Source organism: Micropterus salmoides, unplaced genomic scaffold (genome assembly GCF_014851395.1).
Source record: "Micropterus salmoides isolate LMB-PRFRI ecotype aquatic unplaced genomic scaffold, ASM1485139v1 Ms_hic_scaffold_3, whole genome shotgun sequence".
Taxonomy (NCBI): Eukaryota; Metazoa; Chordata; class Actinopteri; order Centrarchiformes; family Centrarchidae; genus Micropterus; species Micropterus salmoides.
The window spans coordinates 23904552-23925181 of record NW_024042261.1 but is presented as its reverse complement, the minus strand read 5'-3'; the positions used below and the strand labels follow the sequence as shown (position 1 = coordinate 23925181).

Here is a 20630-nt window from a genome sequence, read left to right as displayed (position 1 = left end):
TCTCATCTGACACCCTGCAATTTCCCATTGCTCCATGGAGCAAATGTTAACACCGCACAACACAAGCCTGTGCACACACGCACGGCACACTTAGATACGACATACAGCTGCACAGGAGGATCAGTATCAAACTGATTATTATTCCTCAGTTAAACATTGTATTATTTGAAAAGATGATCAGAAGAGGCAGAGAGAAAAGCACCAGACACAACAGGGCCCTAAAGGTGTGGCTGCTCTCTTTTGGGTGACTGTGATGAGAAGCTAAACAGATCTATCACTCATCAAATTAGACATCCCACCACCCACCAACATACACATACCCCTCTGTCCTTCTCACACACACACACACACACACACACACACACACACACACACACACACACACACACACACACACACACACACACACACACACACACACACACACACAGCACATGCCTACTAATATCTGATTCACCCCTGTACAGCAGTGTCAGTTTGTGAGTGAGATGCCATGGATGTACCAGGCAAAGGCCATTTAAAAATCTTATTTTTAAATGATAATGACCATTTTTTATAACCTCCCTCCATCTTCTCTCACTGATGAAACACGTGATGTCAGTGACCCAATTTAGTTGATTACTATCGATTAAGGGCTGTCAACAGTCACAAACTTGGCAAATAATCCTCATTTTAATCTGAAAGAAAATTACATTTTAAAAATACTGACAGAACTCGGTATTTGTAGTTTGGGATTTATTCAGGTTAAAAATAACAGGATTTCTCTAAGGGCAAATGTTCTTGAGTCCACTGACATATTGGGATGACATTAGATCATTTGCTTTCCATTATTATCCATCATCTGATCAAACACACCGAGCACGCACTCAGCTAAATATAGCTCACATGGTCATTTGAATGGAGTTTGCAGTGACATTTCAGCGAGAGAGGTAGATTTGCAAAAGGACAGTAACAAAAGGCAGATGTGGGTCTAGTTTTGTCAGCAGACTGACTTAGATTGTGTTTTTGATCAATCTTTCCTACCTGGAACGATGGAGACGGTGTCTTTCTCCCAGGACACAACGCTGACGTACTCCTGGACAGCTGAGGGGATGAGGCACTTGAACACGGCGACATTACCCCGCATGGAGCGCTGGTCGGCCACACGGACTGTGTAGGGCTCCCTGAACACTGGTGTGTGGAGAAAAGAGCTGAAGTTAGTTAATGGAAGAATGTTGGTGGCAGTGATAGTGGATGTCTCAAAATGGGAAAATATGGCCCAAAAAACCTGACAAAGTGTTGAAAGTGAAAGTTACTAATAGACAACCCAGATTTTTGTGCTGCAAGTAACACTTATTTTCACCAATCATTTGGCAGTGAATGCCAGATAATAATTAAAAATGCCTATCACAGTTTTCAAGAGCGCAAGATTTTGTCTGCAAATTGCTTGTTTTGTCACACTAACAGTCCAAAACCAAAAGTTATGGAATTTATAATGACATATAACACAGGAAAGTATCAAATCTTCACATTTGCAAAGTTGGAACCAGTCCTGTTGGCCAATTTAGGCCTTTAGGACAGTCCAAAACCCAAAGATGAGAGTTAATTGATTAATCGACAAATTGTTTCAGGCATGTATGAAAGTACCACTTCACTCTTATTTACACATGTTGACACTGTACACTTGACATCTTTCTGTCCTGTTTAACCCATAGTGAAAGCAGGGGCAGATCTAGTAAAGAAACTCGTTTGGTGTTCTGTTCAACCACATTAAGCCAGTGTTTCTCTCTTTAGCTCCCGATTTGAAGTCACACTATGATTGTAAGGAGGGTTGACATGGAGTTGCTATGAAGGAGATACACAGTGAGTGGCCCATGGCCTTTTAAAGAACAACGCCACAGATGCTATGAGACGGCGAGGAGCGGAGGGTTGCTCACGGCCGATGGACCTGTCACATGCAGGCGCCAGGCATCAAAAACACACACCCTGCAAATGACATGCAGAGCACTAAGGCTGTGAATCTGTGCCAGAGTAGAGAAAGGATGGTGGTGATTAAGACAGGCTTAATGATGAAAACAGTAGCCTGCAGTAACCAAATTATCTCTCCAGTTAACTTAGATTTAGATTAGTGAGAAATGTGAAATGCTGAATCAGAGCATACACTTTCATTAAATAAATTAAGTTAAGTGAAATTAAATTAATGGATTATTCTGGTGAGGAGGAGAGACAGGTAGTTCAAGGGTATGCTAGCTTGACTGAATGAACACCGACCTGTGCATGCTGCATTGAACTGAGCTGAACTGTGCAGGCTTACCCTCCACCCTGATGTCATTTGTATAAAGGAGCTCTGCCAGTTTTACCTGCAATAACTTTGACATGTACAAAAATAAGATGATGGGACATGAGTATGATAAAAAAAAACACAATCACAGAAATCAGATGGGGCCTCAGAAAGGCTGATGTTGGGGAGTGTTTTTGGCATCACAGTCTAACACAATGTGTCACAGCTATTCAACCAGGCTTCCTTTAGAAATGAGGACAGTAATGGTTTAACAATGAAAAACACACATACACACACAACACAGGGAGCAGCCCCGCCCTCCCGTGTGTTCACTCTCTCCCCCAGCTCTCCAGTGATATAATTAACGCCTAGCCTGAAGGCCAGTTTCCTTGGTCATTAATAATGCTTTATGCCAGCCGCCACTGTCACTGGAACCCAGTGGTACCAAAGCCGGTGTCCTTGTCCAAATGGTGGAGAGTCTTTCACCTTAAAGTTCGAGGTTTAATCTCCCAAGTCTTTGTCAACTTCCAACCACTGCTTTCACAATGTTCTACTTTTTCATAATTGGCTGAACCTTGGACCCTTTCTTTCTTATTTCCTGACTTGGACCTAAGGAGCTAACACTGGAGCACAGTAGGAGCTATTCTGTCATCATAGCTGAAAGTTAACCTTGCATCATAAATGCGACCATGCCAAACACAGATGAGGTTTATTACTTTATTACGTTGGAAATGGGGTCTTTACAATATCAGTTGTTATGTTACTGATGCTACTTTGTACCTTAGATAAATTAATGGTAGCAGTAAGATGTCCTCTTGGGAGCATATGTGAGCTGAAGCCTCATTTGTGAACAATTCAAAGCTAAAAGACAAATAATTCAAACCAAGTCTTCATTTCAATTCTTCATCTACACAGCCCCTGCTTGTCATTGATGCCATCTAGCTGCAGATCAATAGCCAGGATCGACTGAGTAGCCTCAGCTGTTGTGGCTGAGCCAATTCTATCAATCTTTTATTTACTCTCTGATTGACCCTTCTGCCTCTCTTCAATATCAGGGAAAATCCCCAATGCCCACTGCGCCTCTCACAGAGTGTTTAAAAACGGCTTGTCAGCTAGTGAATGTTCGCTGCAATGATGACAGTCATCACATGTCAATTCAGTGGAGGTTCAAATCCAGTCAAGGTCACCCCAGGTTTGTACTCCCTCTGCCTTGACCCCAGCGTGTCCTACATCTGATAACGTCTTACACAGATGTTACATTACATTTATCTGACGCTTTTATCCAAAGCGACTTACAATTGCTATATATGTCAGAGGTTGCACAGCTCTGGAGCAACTAGGGGTTAAGTGTCTTGCTCAGGGACACATTGGTGGATGTGTCACAGTGGGGAGTTAAACCCAGGTCTCTCACACCAAAGGCATGTGTCTTATCCACTGCTCCATCACCACTCCTCTCCCCATTACAATCAGACAAAAAAAAAATTGTTTATGGCAACATGCCCTCGTACACAACCATGTAACCAGCTCCAGTAAGAGGCAACTGTTGTGGTAGCATTGACATTTAACACACGTTCCTCTTGTAAGATATGAAAGACACAGAGGGGAAAAAAATTACATATTCATTCTCTTAAGCCTTGTGACAGGATGCAAATGGTAGCCCAACTGGTTTGTGTGTAAATTGTACTCCCCCTCATCGCATGCGCAGCAGAATCATTAGGATGTTACTGATGCCTGACTATATGCAGGCCGGTTGCCTAGGAACGAGCTAAAACATGGGTCTGGTGCACTGGGCGCACTGGGAGGCAAGTCTTGTATCACTGTCGCTTCAATAATTAACGACGGGGAAACCAAATACTGCATTTACTTATTCATAAAGCAAGCAGCAAAAACGCAGAGAAGGACAAAAATAGAGAAGGAGAAAATAATGAAATACAGGAGAAATGAATGGATGCAGGTTTCATTATTGAATGGATAGAATAAGAAAAACAGTTCTTGTGTATCAGGTTCAGGGACCCTTCTTACTGTATTAGTAAGAAAATGTCGAAAAGATGGAAGGAGGGCAGATGGAGAAAAGAGATCGAAACACCTGCTGCCTTGGCCCGGGCCTGCACAGGTTTGTGTGTTTTAGTCAGGACAAAAGGGAGATGAGATGAGCCCGTTGAACAGGTGTCCTCATTTCATTTTCATGAAACCCTCGGACTTAGGTAGAATATTTTTCTAGCGCAAACAACAGCATGAAAGGTGTCCAGAGTAAACTCACACATCTGTCATTGGGTCCTTTAACTTGTTACCCAAAGTGAAAATGATTTGTGTATCCTAAAGAAGAGAAACTGAAGGAAAAAAAATGCAAAATGAGTTGGGGGGAGATGCACAGATGTGAGAGGAGAAGAGAAGGGATCCTTAAAATACAGTAGGCCTTATTCCTGGGGATATAGATGCATCCAACCTGCTAGATATATTAGACATACACAAAGTTTTGCTTTAGGATCCAATTCACAAAAATGATTGAATATTGAATCATTCACATAAAATAGATTTTCTCTGCATTTTTACTTCAATAATACTAGGTTTGACAACTGAGAGATTTCACTCAACCGATGGCCTACCTCTTCTTTCTGAAAGAACGAATTGTTGGAGATGATGTGTTAATTTAGGAATAATTTAATTCCAAAACTGAAACAGGCAGTCCCAGTCTCCAGGGATGAGTACAGTAACATGTAGGTAAAATTAACAATACATTTATCAGAAATGATTCTGTTTATCATTACATATATTAATTATTATGTGTAATTGGGATGTTAATAAACTAAGGAATTATGTTTAGAAACATCATTGTACTTTTAGGAATTACATTTTTCCACTCCACACTTTTATCTAAGCCAACCAGTTTAGAGAAAATGTTTAACAGCTATATAATAATAATTACCGCTGGTGCAAAATAATCCATCCAACGTGAATGCATGTGGCACGAGTATAGGATGGGAGTGAGTAGAGAGAAAAGAGTAATAAAAACTTAATTATTATATTAATATTTTAAATTCAATTGGTTTATTTAGCCCATAGGGCATGTATTTTGCAAAACCTGTATGGTTTCAGATTTTTCAATGTAATTTTCCTTCCAATCATCCATTGTGTTCAATTAAACAATTAAATGGCAGACTCCTGAAAATTTGAGTTGCGTAATGCATTACAGTGAACATCAAGTCTGCTTTCATTTTCGTCCAAGTTGTCTAATTGTTGTGACAAATCAATCAGGGCTTCAAAGTGTGTTACCATGTGACAGTAGGGAAAAAAGAATGCAGACAGTATGTTTGGTGTGATGAATTACATAACTCAAGCAAGTTTTAAAAGTTAACTAGTTGCTCTTTATACCATACTTAAATAAATGGTAAACAACGGCTGCCTGAAAAACAAGAAAAGATCCATACAAAAATCAGAGATGCTACAACATGCATTTGAAAATGATCACGAGTATTCAGCAGTAAGAACACATGGTTGGTAGTTAAGGAGCAAACTAAAAGGACCCCAATCTTAAAATGATCTAATCTCCTAAAGTTGCTTTGGAGTGCCATATGCACTTTAATATGTGATGATTCTTTCTGTAACAATCCCAAAATATTTTTTGTCCTAAAAGTAATTCTCATTCAATAGCTGTTTAGCTGTCTCTCAAACCTTATTCTGAAATCAATTGTAATTTATTTTACTAAAAAAATGCGTGCAATAGATTGGGATTAAGAGAGACACTATCAAAGAAGTATAGAGTAAAATGAATACAGAAAACTAGATTAGTCGCAATGAGAGAGGAAAATAAAAACAGGAAAACAAGCAGCCCACATAGTGATTTTCATAAATGTAGAGCTATCCAGACAGGTGCTGGTGCTATTATTGGACCACAATCAGCATGCATGGGAGAGGGTGCGAAAGAGGGAGAGGGATAGAGAGAGATGTGAAGAGAAGAGAGAGAGAGAGAGAGAGAGAGAGAGAGAGGGAGGGGGAATGAAACGGATAGCAAGGGGGGAGTAGGGGTGGGGCAGATTTTTTGGGGGGGTGTCACACTGTGAGCTGTCAGCTGTCATCATTCTCCTGCGCCACCTGAGACAGGGCATGCCACACCCTAGCGCTCACGCCTCTGTCGCCCATGGCAACTGCAGGGTTGTGGATGTGTGTGAGCGTGTACGCGAGCATGTGTGTGTTGAGTAGGGCTCTAGAGGTAATGAGGTGCACGCACATGCACGTGAGCCCTGGTTATGGAGCTGTGGAGTTGTGGTTGCCTCAGCATTTAATTGATTAATTGTTGTAATTATTTGGGCGGGAAGGTCATCCCAACACTGAGGCTGGCTAGAAGGTCACTCTCACGCTGGAGGGACTGTCCTCCTCTAGGGACCACACAGGCCATATGGGTGTGTTTATCAGTGTATGTGTGTGCGTTTATGAGTGTGTGTGTGTGTGTGTGTGTGTGTGTGTGTGTGTGTGTGTGTGTGTGTGTGTGGTGGTGAGGAAGAGACTCCGGCAGCATTTTGGAGAATGAGAATTTCGCTCGTATCCATGTGTGGGGTAGAGAACTGCTGACTGTCTCTTCATGCAGGATTGATCAACACAGTCAAAATGTCTGCCTGACTATTACCATGACCTGAAAATCCACTTTTTTTCATGATTCTGTTCACATCTTTTCATGTCTGTAGCTGACTCTCCAAAATGTTTCCTGCAAAACACACTGACAAAGAGCTGGCAACCAAACACCAAGAGCCAGCTTGACGAAAATGGCTCTGTATGTGTGTGTGTGTGTGTGTGTGTGTGTGTGTGTGTGTGTGTGTGTGTGTGTGTGTGTTTGTGTTTGCGTGTGTAGTTAGGGGACTTTCCAGTCCATGGACAGATGGAGAGACTGGGAGGCGGGAGGCTTGCTGGCATGAACTACACACAGGCTGGCGCGCGTGTTTGTGTGTGTATGTGTGTGTGTGTGTGTGTGTATGTATGTATCTGAGCAGGTGCGTGCATATGCATGTGAACATACATACTGTTGAGCAAACGTGGATCCAGTGTGTCTCACATTAGGTCATATGCACGTGTTTATGGTGTGTGTGTGTGTGTGTGTGAGAGAGAGAGAGAGAGAGAGAGAGAGTAAAGGAGCAGAAACACCTTTCCTCTGTGCGTTCAGCACCTCTCTCCAGCTTTGACCTTGGCAGGGAGTGTGGACAGGTCACCAGACCAACTGTCTATGTGGCTGTTTGTCTGTCTTTCAGAGGATTTTTAATCCACAGGGTCAAGACACTGCATTTTGAGACACTACACCCCCACTGACAGATGTTCTTCGGTTTAGGATGCTAATATGACTGCTGTTTTTGTGACCATATTTAAAGATGATGCGTTATAGCTTAGTAATGCTGTTGTGACAATTTCAGCGTGTGCCAAAGTAAAGTGCTCCCAGCTGGGTATTCAGACAAATTTCTATAAAGATATAACAAAGTGATGTATTTGGGAATGACCAGAAAGGGATTATTTTTACTTTAAAGAGGCACTCCACCAATTTAACAGATGAAGCTGTCTGATAAGTCTAATAATTGGTAAATATCATTAGAGCAAAAAAATGTGGAATCCAGAAAAGGCACGGCTCTCCCACTCTTTTGTTCTGACACAATTAACACAATACATTCATATACAATGTATATTTAGAATTCTATCAATAATATAAATGTTGTGTGGGTGTCCTGTTGGCCTAGGGTTTAAGGCGCGAACTCCTGGTTTGTGTCTGGTACAGTCCACCAGCTAGGCCACAAATAGTATAAATGTCGTCAGCTTTTTAGGGGGTTGAAACATAAATTACAAGCTGACCGCTCTTTGATTGTTTTCCAAATAAATGTAGGAGGTGGGAGACAGGCTGAAAAAGCAGTGTTTTATTATTCTTTAAAGGGATAGTTCACAGTTCATTTCTCTTGGTGCAGTTTGATTGAACCTGTATTTGATTCAACAGAAACATCCAATAACTGAGCTAAACTAGGGTAATGTCACCATTCACCATAGCAAAATACCTTCAAATTGCATACAGGGACCTAAAAACACAAGAAAAATTTGTAAAGGTCATTAAACTGACCATTGGCTAAGTTTGCATCTAGTATGTCCAACCCTCACCTGCTTTGATGTGGATGCTGGGGCTACGAATCTTGCCTGCTTGGTTCTCAGCAGTGCAGAAGTACTCGTTGTCGTGGATAATGCTGTTATAGGCGGAGGGGGAGAAGGGGTAGAGCTGGAGCGTGCCATTGGCATGCACATGGCGTATATGGGGCACGTCGTAAATGTCGTCTCCGGCGGCCAGGTACCAGCGCAGGATGGCATGGGGTGCGCCGCCCGCAGGGCAGGGCAGGGACACCCCCACCGAGCTGGAGAAGGTCAGCCGCTGCAGGGAGGCGTTCACAAAGTACAGCCGCGTAGAGACAACATCCTCACTGTTGACTGTTAGGATGAGAGAAAGGGAGACAGAGTTAGTTAGCTGAGAGTCAGACAATACAGGCATCATTCATGTGTCAGACAGGTATGAAGAGAGGGAGCATGTGCACAATCAAAGTGTATAGCTGAGGAATAACTGAATTGCTCATCATGTAAGCAACACTTAGAACTGACAATGAAATGGTCTTAAACACTGAATACAATAATTATTTTATAATTTTTATCAAAATGAATACTTTATTCTATAATTTTTAGTTAAATGTCTTGACAATTGTATACCATGCCATATAAAGCAAATAATGCAAAAATCAAAAGTTAATTGAAAAATAAAGAAAACACTAAATTCCATTTTTCCATATTTGATTTGTCCTTGTACTGCATGTTATTTTTTAGGCACATTTTGTCTAGAGATGAATTAACAATATTTTCCATGAGTCAATTCACTGGTTCACTGGAATAATGGACTATTTTAAGATCATCATGACTCACGTTGAAAAATTACTGAAAATACTTCCTGGTCTAACCCATGCACTTACACAGACACCCACATACAGCATTTTCAGGTCACCTAAACCTAAACAACTTCCTCCCTGTGTGCCAAACTACAGCCATCCATCTCATCCCATATGCATTATCCTAATATCACTAATCTAATATGTGTGTCCAGAGAGCCCTTTGGAAATCTGCCTCTCAATAGGAGGAGAAAATGGGTCACATAACTCGACCCCCCCCCCATTCAGGAAAACAGAAAAAAGTATTCACACTGGTGTAGCAAACTGCTGCACTTCTTAGGCCTGCTCAAGTCTGTCATATCTACTGTTGGTAGTTCTCTATCTGTAGCCGCACAAGCCTGAGGAGCTGGATAACACAGATGTTTGCTGTAAAACAATTGTATTAGAAGAGCTGCTGCCAGATAAATTGTCCTAGGGGAGATAGACCACCATATATCCTCTCTCTCTCAAACGCCCTCTTCCAGTTTGGAGCATGGTAGTAAGGCATCTTTCAAGATCTGTTTCTGTGTGTGTGTGTGTGTGTGTGTGTGTTTGCTGTGGGAGGTGGCAGGGGGCGATGTAGAAGACTGTAAAGAAGTGCTGAGCTCAGCTTGGCTAGAGGCCACGGGAAAACGCTGCGCCCCAAGCCAGAGAAGTTTCTTCTCAGACAATGATACTTAATTAATCCCTTTTCCCGGATTGTGTCAACAGTGCCTGGATTAGCCCTATCTCTTAAATTCTCTATGTGCTGGGAGATAATAGGGTTTTGGCTAAGATACATCAATGGAGATATAAAGACACCAACCACGTCATTAAGGCTCTAATTTTCTACAGATCCTCTGCACCAATGGATATCATTAGTATAGCTATAAAATGAGAAACAGAAGCCCACTGGCTGCCTTTTTATGATGTTAATACATAGCAGGATGGATGAATGGTTGACACAAAAGACCATTTCTGTATATGTTCTGTCCATTATAAATAGTAACAGGCATTAACACAATGACATTAACAGCAATGGGATGAATCACATGAGAAAAAACTCTGGGATTACAGATAAAACCCAAACTGATATAAGGTGATGTTCGTTCTCTCCTCCATTGTCTGCTGTCTGCCACTTAATGTATCTGCCTCCCACTATCTTATCTTTCTGAGTTACTCGTCTTTTTCTCTGTGTTTTTCCGTCTGCCATCATTCTTTCACCGTTACCAGATACCCCTCCAAGACACAAACACACTTCTTCTCGTCTTTTCCTGCCACACTACAGACAGGCAATATTATGTGATTGGAATTTGTATGCCAGACGCAGAGAGTTAAACCCACATAATCTCCTCTCACATTTAACACACACACAGTCTATCCACACTGTAATCGCACTGCTGTGGGAGGCCCACGTCCGACTTCCCTGGTTCTCATGTATGTATGTGTGTGGAGCGGAAGGAAAGATCAGGTAGCCAGGTGGGAGTGCAATATTTTAGACAGGACACGGGTGGCCGGTTGGGGAAAAGGTGCTCAGGTGCAAAGGTGTTTTGGATGCAACCGAGTGAGTGAGTGAGTGAGTGAGTGAGTGCTAAGGTCAAAGGGATAGAGAGGTTAATGTTAAATGACTGCCTCAGTTCTTGATGTCAAACTCAGCCAACAGTAGAGGCCGACGTGTGCATTCTGTATTAATGTATATTGTCTGCTATGTAACAGAAGGGAGTTACAAAACACAATTTCACTCTTTTACTTGTTATATTGTGACAATAAACCTACCTACCTACAAAAAAGATGTGACTGCTGCTCAGGGACCGGCAGAGATACTGAAGAGGTAGGAAGTCATTGTTCTCCTTCCTACCAGCAAAAATTGGAACAGATCCTCTGTGTTCAAAAATCTGAATTCAGGTCAAGTTCAATCCATCCTACCGTTCGAATCCATGTCAATCACTCTCACAGGCTGCTAGGCTGACTGATCTGCACTTTCAGCACCACGGAGAGCAGCACAACACACGGCTGGGTGAGGAATGCACGTAAGTCTTTCCATACCAAGCAAACAAGGAGGAAACTATTAGCAGATGATAATAGTGAAAGTGACCTGCTTCTCTCAGATGATGCTATTTTTAGGAGAAGAATATTTTCATGACAAAAACTATTTATTCTAGCTGTAAATGAACTCACAAAAGAGTGCAGATTACTATCATCCTTTCACATACCGGTAATCACAAAATAATCTTATTTTTCAGACTTGTAGTTCCTAAACCTTTTTGTCCAGTGCAACCCCAAAGGTACCAACTGGGCTCAAGTAACCCTATATTATACACCATTGCTAGTTGGGATGGCATTCATTGAATTTTTTTTGTAGGTTTGGTCAAGTTTTTATTCATACTAATACCAATTGGAAATGCAGCAGCTTGATCTGTCAACAACATTACTTACTAACTATCCATTTCAACTTCTATGCTCACTACATACATGCTAACTATTTTTCATGTGAGACTTGTTGTTGAAGCATGTAGTCAGCTTGTTACAGCTGGAAGGTTAAGGATCATTACATCAGCACACCAATTTGTAATGCTATTTGTGTGTTGATATTGCTCCTAAACATAAACATGTACATATTTCTTTTGTGTATTTTTTTAATCAAATCCTATTTCTTTAAATAATTATAAAGAGTGCCTTGGTAGCCTGCAACATAACTGCAGTTGATGGTTCAAACTTTGTCGCATGTCTTCCCTCCCAACTGTCACTATCAAATAAAGGCAAAAGAATAAAATAAAAGTTATTTGAACTACTACACAATCTTTCCAGGTACTGTATAGTAACAACAGAAGTAACCCCTAGGATAAAAGTACCCGAAAGTAGGGAATCACTGCTTTTAACTAGTGGCTCTCAAATATTAGTCCCCTAACATAAAGCAATGTTTATTACATACTACCCCTCTTCAACTTGTTGTGACCGATTTAATAAAAGAGCTTTCTAAAGGCCTGAAGAAGCCAAATTATCCAGTAATCCAGAAAAAGCAAAGAGTGAATAAATAAACATAATCATTGCATCAAAATGTCCTCAAACAAATTCAGAACAGCACAAGTGCACCAACTCAAATTTAAGACAGAAAACCTCTAAAGCAGCAGCTTATGATGCAATGCTAATCACATTGTCCTGTGGTATGAATTCAGGTCACATATACACAATCATGTACACAAAGGAACATGTGTACATCGACTTACCGCAGTAAAGGTTTAGAGTTTGATGTCAAAACATCAAAATGAAAAGAGTGTGAAAGAAGTGTGTTAAGAAGATCAAACATCTGTCTAAAAACTATCCACATTTTGTCACTTGGCATAAGGGGTTCCCAGGCTACAGCTGGTGGTCATGTGTGATATGACAGACACGGCAGATGAGCTGTAATTTGTTGCCAGACAATAGTGGAGTTCCCTATTTCATGTCTTGTCTCCCCTGGAGTCTTGACCTCTTAAGGTTATCTGACAGTTGAGGTGTGCAAATGGGGCAGGACTCATTGGCATTATTTTCATCTGAAAATGTAGTAGCCTAAGCTGCATTAAGTAGTGTGATTAAGGAATAACAAATTATCCAACCCAGAACTTCCATGAAGTTGGAATAACATGTTTAGATGACCGCATCCAGAACCAATGCTATCAGTCAAATGTCATTACTAACTGTAAACATCTCATGCAAACTACATGAAGCACAATAACCTAGTCTTTCCTCTTTACTTGGGCAACATCTAACCTCAGATGGCCCTTTCACATCCCCAGGCTCCTTTTCCACAGCTGAGAAAGAAGGAGCAAAGGAGCAGCACTTATGCGATCATGAACTGTATTTTGATTTCCTTATTCAAGCCTGGATGCATTGATTACAATGAAGATGGTTAATGTGATTTTGGGTGAAACACCCAGAAACATCTTTCCTTCACAGTCTTTCTCTATATTTGTTCCTTTTCTTAACCTTTACTTTTCTTTTGCCTGTATCCTTTTCCTTTTCTTTTGACTCAAATCTTTCTTTGTTGTACACTCAAAAACATTTTCACTTTTTTCCTGTTCTTGCAATGGATATGAAAATGGAGTATGAATATGTATGCTGGAGAAGCAAGGATATTGCCTATGGTGAACCGCTATGCATAATGCAGCTTTTCTGTCTCATCTACATTCACTCACACACACACACACACACACACTCATACCATCACGTGCATAAAAAACAGGGCTATAAATCCCTCTCCTTCACCCTCCCGCTCTCACCCTCTCTCTCCTTCAAATACACACACAAAGTCACATAAATACATTTCAGATTGCACATATACGTTCATAATAGCAAGTAGATTTTCTATGCGGTGAACCATGTAGCACTACAGATAACAGCACACAAAACACATTCAGGCCAAATAACATTGCATTGAAGTCAGTGGCAATACAGTTTTACAGTGATGCTATAGAAAAATGGCAGAACATAAAACCAAAAAAGATACAATCATGTTTGATAGAGGGTCCTGCTCATTTACTATACAATGACTCCAGATTGAGATATGCATTATGGTTGCATGAGAATGTGTCCCACCGCTTTTGCATGCAGTCAGAAAGAAAGAAATTTCGAACACAGTGTCATTTCACTGGAAGAATAGCTGTTGTCAAGACAGAAAAACTGGCATGATATTAGGGATGTGAATACACTATGCAAGCACATATTGTGTTCACATGGGGGGTGGTAAACAACCCCTATACATAGTTTATGCTGTGTCAGTAAAATATTAGGCAGCCATTTCAGCATTTGAAAATTCACATCTCCCACTTCAAAAGGATGATTTCCGGTGTTGGAGTGTCAGATTTGCAGATATGTTTATTCCCTATTTTCCCACAGAGACAGGGCCATAAGCTGTTTGATGGTAAGGCTGGACAGAACAGAACAGAACAGAACAGACAGACAGACAGACAGACAGACAGAGGCCATGCCTAAAACCTGTTGAGTGAGTGGTCAAAATCCACCTCTCTGTGTGACAGCATAGTGCAATAACAATGTTGTTGCTGTGGACTAAGATCTACAGCTGTATGACTGGCAAACACTCAGGCAGTTGGGAACAGTTCCGAATGTTTTTGTTATGTGAGTGGTGCCTGACACCTGAATAGGCTCAGTGCAAGATTATCCCTCTGGCAAAGTCTTGACATGCACTATTGTCACTTGTAAAAAATCAAATTTTCATCAAGCAAAAAGAAAAATTCTCCAAATCAATTTATTAGTGAGAATTCCCTGTTTTGAAGTAAAAGTACAGAGATCTGCTTTGATGCGCCCTCCAGACAATAGGTTGATAGAACAGCTGAAATTATCTCACACCAATTAGCCGATGTGCTGGTCTGTTTCAAGACAAACAAAATGTTCAGACTGTAAATATGAGACCAAGCGACTTGTTCAGACGGACGTGTTTAGGCTGCATGGTTCAAATGTCAAACGCAGAGCGCCAACACTTGACAATGAAAACAGGCTTTGCTCGCCGGAGCACAACGAGGGAGGCGAGTTAACCTGAGAGTGACATGTAGCTATTATACCGTGGAGCAGTCGCTCTCCAAGAAAACTGACAGGTTGTGCAGCAGGACTCTGAGCAGGAGAAATAAGACATATAAAGGCCCTTTTCATCTTTTGATCTACTGGGACTTTTTGGAGTGTATCTTGCGTTAATGGAGACACAATGGACAGATTTTAGGTTAAGTTAATAATCCAAATTATAGTCCGGAAGAGTGAACTGATCAAATCTTGATACCTACATCGGATGTTTAGTGTAAGTGTTTGAAAACTAGAAGGGGGTTTTACCATTTATTGTCGATTGGCACGATTCTGTGGTAAAATTATGCTAAGGCACTTTATTGAATAGCCTCCGTGAAATTAAAGAAAACAACTAAAAAAACAACCTGCGCATAGATCCTCTCCCCTTCCAAGCTCTGCGCATTCACTGCCATTCCCCTGCACGAATCACTTTTATTTTCCATTAAATAGAACAAAATAGTGAATCTCGAACAGTTTGTCACACAGCACACCTCCCAGATAAGAAAATGCATGCGGATTTAACACCGTGAGTGAGTGAGAGAGAGAGAGAGAGAGAGAGAGAGAGAGAGAGAGAGAGAGAGAGAGAGAGAGAGAGCGCTCCAAAGTTGTTCTTCCATCAGCCACTAAAGCCTCAGTTGTCCAATCCAGACGGAGCATCTCTGAGTGCATCATGCGGGTGTAGCCTCGTAGCCACCAGAGTCTGACTCATCCCGCAATTACTGGGCTCCCCCTCCAAGCACTTCTCTTATAGTCGGTTATAGTTATGATTCCAAATTTACACACAGCTCGTGCTCTGCAACGCCGCAGATCGGCGGCATAGGCCGGCCTCAAGTATACACAGGGGTCCCTTGTAAAGAAATGAGAAATGACTCTGAACTTCGCCGTACAGGTGATCTCATAGCAGATGAGATGCCCAAATGATCCTTCATACTTCATGTATGTATTGGAATGGTCGTGGAATTTGGTGTATTACTGAAATCAAGCCAAAAACATTTCATCTTGTCAGATATAGTTCTCAGGTACACACACATCTAAATATACGGGGGGGAAAGGGGAACACGACGCTTAGTCCTTCAAATGCACAAATAGAAATTGAGTGCAGGCGCAATACAGAAGCCAAAGTGTTTACATCTATGCAGCATAAAGACTGTAGCAGTTAAAAATCGGTTTATTGTCGAGTATGTGTTGCATGAGGCCTGTCGACCGAAACTGGATAAAACCGGAATCACATTAATTGATGAAATAATTATAGCAAGAGCTCTCACTCCATCTCGATCATTCCATGGGATTTTCCCTTGAAAATTGTACTGTTATATATTGAATCTCCTTAAATTCCACCCCAAAAACGACTGTTGCTTTTTTAAATGATTTAAAATATATACTAATTGTTCTAATTATTTAAGCCTTTTTCAGTTTCTCAGGCCCAGTTCTGGCCTATCAGGCCTAAAAGCATATTCCCACACAGCCATCAGCTGAGTTTGTCTCAATTTTATTTCCATAAAATGACAAGCAACCTCCCAAATCATGACAAAGAAGAATGAGTGTATCCTGCCCTCCTCCCCTCCTTCTATCTATCTATCTCTCTCCTCTCCCCCTCCTCTCCGCACTCATGGGTGCAGGTGTGCTGATATGCAGCCAAACCAAAGCAACAGACGGTCAGCAATAACCTACTGTGTGTCGAATTATGATAGAAAAAAAAGATAAAGACAGAGACAAAGTTCTCGTTGATATGAGTAGTGGTGTGATCTGACATATATTTTCATACGGATGTAAATAATAATAATAAGCAGAGAATTGTGTGCCATTCTAGGAGGCGCGGCCAAGCCAGGAAAATACGCAGTACTAATGCATATGCATGTATGATAATACACCTACCTTTCCCCCTTAAAATAAAGTTTATTAAAAATGATACATATCTCAAATACACAGCAGCCACGTGAGGCAATAAATCACAGTTGATTCGTGCAAAATGAGCGGAACATGGCGTTGAAAAACAACGGAAAATGGAAGTTTGCTTTCCACTGCGTTATCTACATCTCTCCCATCTCAAGCACTCTTTCCGCTCCAGTGGTTGTTTGCAGCCCCAGCCCTCCTCCCCTCACCACACACACAGACACACAGACACACACACACACACACGCACACACACGCGCGCGCACACACACACACAGTACATCTCGTTCAGTCACGGGACAGCGCGATGTACAGTGTGTTTAATCGAAATAGACCCTGTAATCCAATTACATACAACAAAAACAGCACAGAAGTCCCCGCCGCAGCTGCAGCCAGGCAGAGGGCACTGCCAAGGCCAACGATGGAGACCAGGAACATGAAACACGCGTACTGCCCACAATTATAAACAAATACTTAAGATTATTTCAGATTTGTTAACTAAGAAGGTTTTCAAGAAGGCTTCTTCAGTTACAGACCCGTCCGTAAAGAAAACGGATGAAAATGAAGTGAAAAAGGTTGGTTTCTTATTTTTCATTGTCTGGTTGTTACATGAAAGCCATTCACATATAACAGAACATGTTCTATTTAAAAAGGCAAACTGAACCCTGCTCTCCCATCTGCAGCATTAAGAGCGAATCCAATCAGTAGTATCTGGTGCCACAGAAAATGGTGGATGAATAATTAGACCAGGGATGATAACAACTGAGTCTGCATACACGGACACTCCTACATTTTATCAAAGAAAATAAACTGTAATATACGGTCTCGTCTTTTAAATATCCAACTGGGGCACATTATCCACAAATTAAAGGTCAGCTCTCAATACCCCTAGCATCAGTTCACGCGTCTCTCATAAAATGTATTGACCCGTGTTGCCACAAAGCCGCACACACTCTTCAACACGTACACAACCCGGTGTTTATGCACTATTTTAGTGTTCCTTCCAAAAAAAAAAACTGTTAAAAAGCATGTTTTAACCCCTTAGGACCCCCTTCCCACCACGCACTAACATCTTTTTTGTGAAGTGACAGAACAGAAAAAGTCAGCAAATGCATTAAACTCCTCTGCCCGCTTGGTCCTTTGCGAGTAAACAGCCTACAGCTGTGGCCAGCATCAGCGCTCTAGGTCGCCCGTCTATCCGTGCGCGCGCCTGCAGATCCTTATCAGCCTCTCCTTCTATTCAACAGCCTCCATATTCACGACACCTCCACATATTCATGATGCAAAAATGCAAATGCCGTTGTCTTTTTCATCTTAACGAACACAGTGTGCACTTTTATGATCTAGCTCAGCGTTCATCCAAATCAAGCGCATATGGATTTTATGCTCAGGATGAGCTTGTTTGATCGTTTTACAATCATATTATCAGCAAATCATTGAGGCATTGAGTACGTAAGAGAAATTCGAGCACTCGTTCAGGATGGAAATGAACGCAGATCAGGAAAGCATCATTTCAGAACATTAAGAAAAAGTTACCAGTCTTCCTCCAAAGGTGATTTGGAGTTTGATTTGACACCTCTGCCCCTCCTTTGAGAATTATATCAATTCAGTCCAACAACATGTATCATCCTGATAAGCTAATAAACACGCACAGCCAAGTTAAGCATTACACTGGTGAGCACACAGCATGCAGATAAGCAACACTTGAAGAGGCACATTTCAAACCTACCTTCTTGCAAAGAATACAGCAGAAGTAAAGTTACAAGCCACATGCCATTAAAAGCAGTTATATTTCACAGGAATGTTGTGCAGTCCCCCAAGAAGAGTGCACGGCGCAACGGTCGGCCAGGCGAGGATCCGTGCTGGACTGGTTCTACTGATGCTCCCCGGCGGTCTCTCCAGCCCTGGTCCCACACTCTCCAGCGCCGAGAAACGAGCCGCGGAGAAAGCACCGCCTCTGCTCCCTGTTCTCCCCTCCCCTTACCGGGACAGAGCTGCTGTCGCCCCACCCCCGGTATCCTAATGATGCGCCGTGATGGAGAGGTAAGCTATACGCACTAACGGGGGACCAAACAGAAACCACTGGGACATCTGTATTACGCGCGCCACATCGATGCTTGGATCCGGCAGCTTGATGGAGTTCCAATGGCATAGTTCAAAATATACCGTGATACAAGTCATTTAAATTTTCTCAAAAGGAAGTTCGAAATAAAGCCGTTGGAAGGAAATGCCTGCACGTATTTCCCATGCAAATCAACTGAATAATTTCCATAACTCATTTGTCATTCTCTTAGCACTGGTGCGCACAGAGAGTGAAAGTAAAACTGATTCACACCAACAGAATGTGCCAATTTTAAAGTTAGAGAAGAACATGGGCATTTTGGAGTGCGACCTGCAGGTGAAGAGGAAGAGGAGGAGGAGCGCAGAGAAGCTGCAGCCTCCTTTCATTCAAGGATAAAGTGGGAATGCGCTCCGCGCTGCGCGCCTGCTTGTCCGCTACCAATATTCATGGCGCTAAAATCACTTCTCTTGAGAACAGACCGAATAGCTTGATATGACAACACAGCACTAGGGAATAGCCAAATAAAGACAACCATCAGGCTAATATTTTCATCGAGATGGTCAATAAATTCGATCTGTGAATCTCCCTGTGACTCCCTCTCTCTCTCTCTCTCTCTCTCTCTCACACACACACACACACACACACACACACAGATAGACGGAGACAGAAAGTGTGCACTCACAGGTACACTGATCAGGGTCATCTTTGTTGGTTATTGACTTAACAATCCTGAGTCTCTGAACAAAACGTCCTGTACTTTCATCTTAACTATTTAGTTATATTACAAATATAGCCCGAAAAATGTTCACATAAATATGGCCTAACAAATTGTAATACAATCTTTAAGACCACAGTGAGTTAAACAGACTCCAAACTTAACTTTAAACAAGAGGAGGGAAGAGGAAAACAGTCAGGAACGGGATCCTCCTGTTCTGTGATCACACAAGCCTGTTTTACATGTATTTACACTGCAGCTTAGCACCTGACCAGGTTACAATCTAACCTTTGAGGGAGTGGACGCCCCACCAGACGCAGGATCAGTCCAGACTGATCTGCTGATTTGGTGTTCAGCAGATTTCATGTTTTGGACTGTGCGTTCATCTAATACATATACTTTTTATAAAATACACGTCTTCCCAAACAAGTTTTAGGATGTCATATTTCACTCTAAATCAATTATAATAAAAACAAACACCAATGAACCAAATCACATGTCCAGCGAGATTTCAACACTGCGTGGGTTCAAAGCTGTCTCATTCAGTCCTCTCCTTTTCACCGCCATTCAGTTCAACACCTGAATGATCACATAATAAAATAAATACCAAAGCACAGCTGATTGTTGTTTATCCATTTTTGACCAACCGTGGAAACTCTCCTTGTTGTCCACTCAGTCACACTACTTATCTAACATCAAACACCTACTACTTGACAGAACCACCACTATTTTCTCTGTCTCCCTGAGTAATATAATAATAATAATAATCATGTGGTGTTTTGAGTGTCGTAACCAAAAGTAGCCCTGGTAGTGGAATCGAGCTGAGGCAAGCTGGGGCCTCTCTCACTCCCACTGAAGAGCCACTGTAGTGTGGCAGGCAAGGCTGCACACTCTGCCTCCACTCTCTATTATGTAACAGGTGGAAACACACACACCCACGCACCCTCTCTCTCTCTCTCTCTTTCTCAAACAGACCGACAAATGTGCACACACAAGCACCACACAACGTGCACAAGGAGCACTTCCATTATACATTCTGTACATCCGGATATGTGCTCTAAAATTATTTTTATAGATGAACACATTTTCAGCTTTATGCACTTCCCCAGACACAAACCGTAGTCCAGGTTTATAAGTGCAGCCTGTAGTGTATGGTGACTGATATGGGCACTCTTGTTTAGAAACTTGACAGCCCTCAGGGAATATAATCTGTCTCAGCATCATGTATACTCCTTC

General features: G+C 41.7%; 1 protein-coding gene across 3 annotated transcripts in view; it reads right to left on the bottom strand.

Moving 5' to 3' along the window:
* The window catches only part of LOC119883412 (Down syndrome cell adhesion molecule-like protein 1 homolog), a 100273-nt gene extending 81411 nt beyond the window's left edge, over positions 1-18862 (bottom strand). Inside the window, exons 1-3 of one of the 3 annotated variants that reach the window (XR_005440640.1) lie at positions 18347-18862; positions 8387-8707; positions 1024-1170 (exon numbers count right to left, since the gene is read on the bottom strand). Coding sequence is in view for 2 of the 3 variants with exons in the window: in XM_038694044.1 (XP_038549972.1) it covers positions 1024-1170; positions 8387-8707; positions 18347-18389 (511 nt within the window). In the remaining variant the exon portion in view is untranslated. The remainder of the gene's footprint in view (positions 1-1023; positions 1171-8386; positions 8708-18346) is intronic. The other 2 variants (XM_038694044.1, XM_038694042.1) reach the window with 2 other exon arrangements.
* Positions 18863-20630: the final 1768 nt, after the last annotated feature.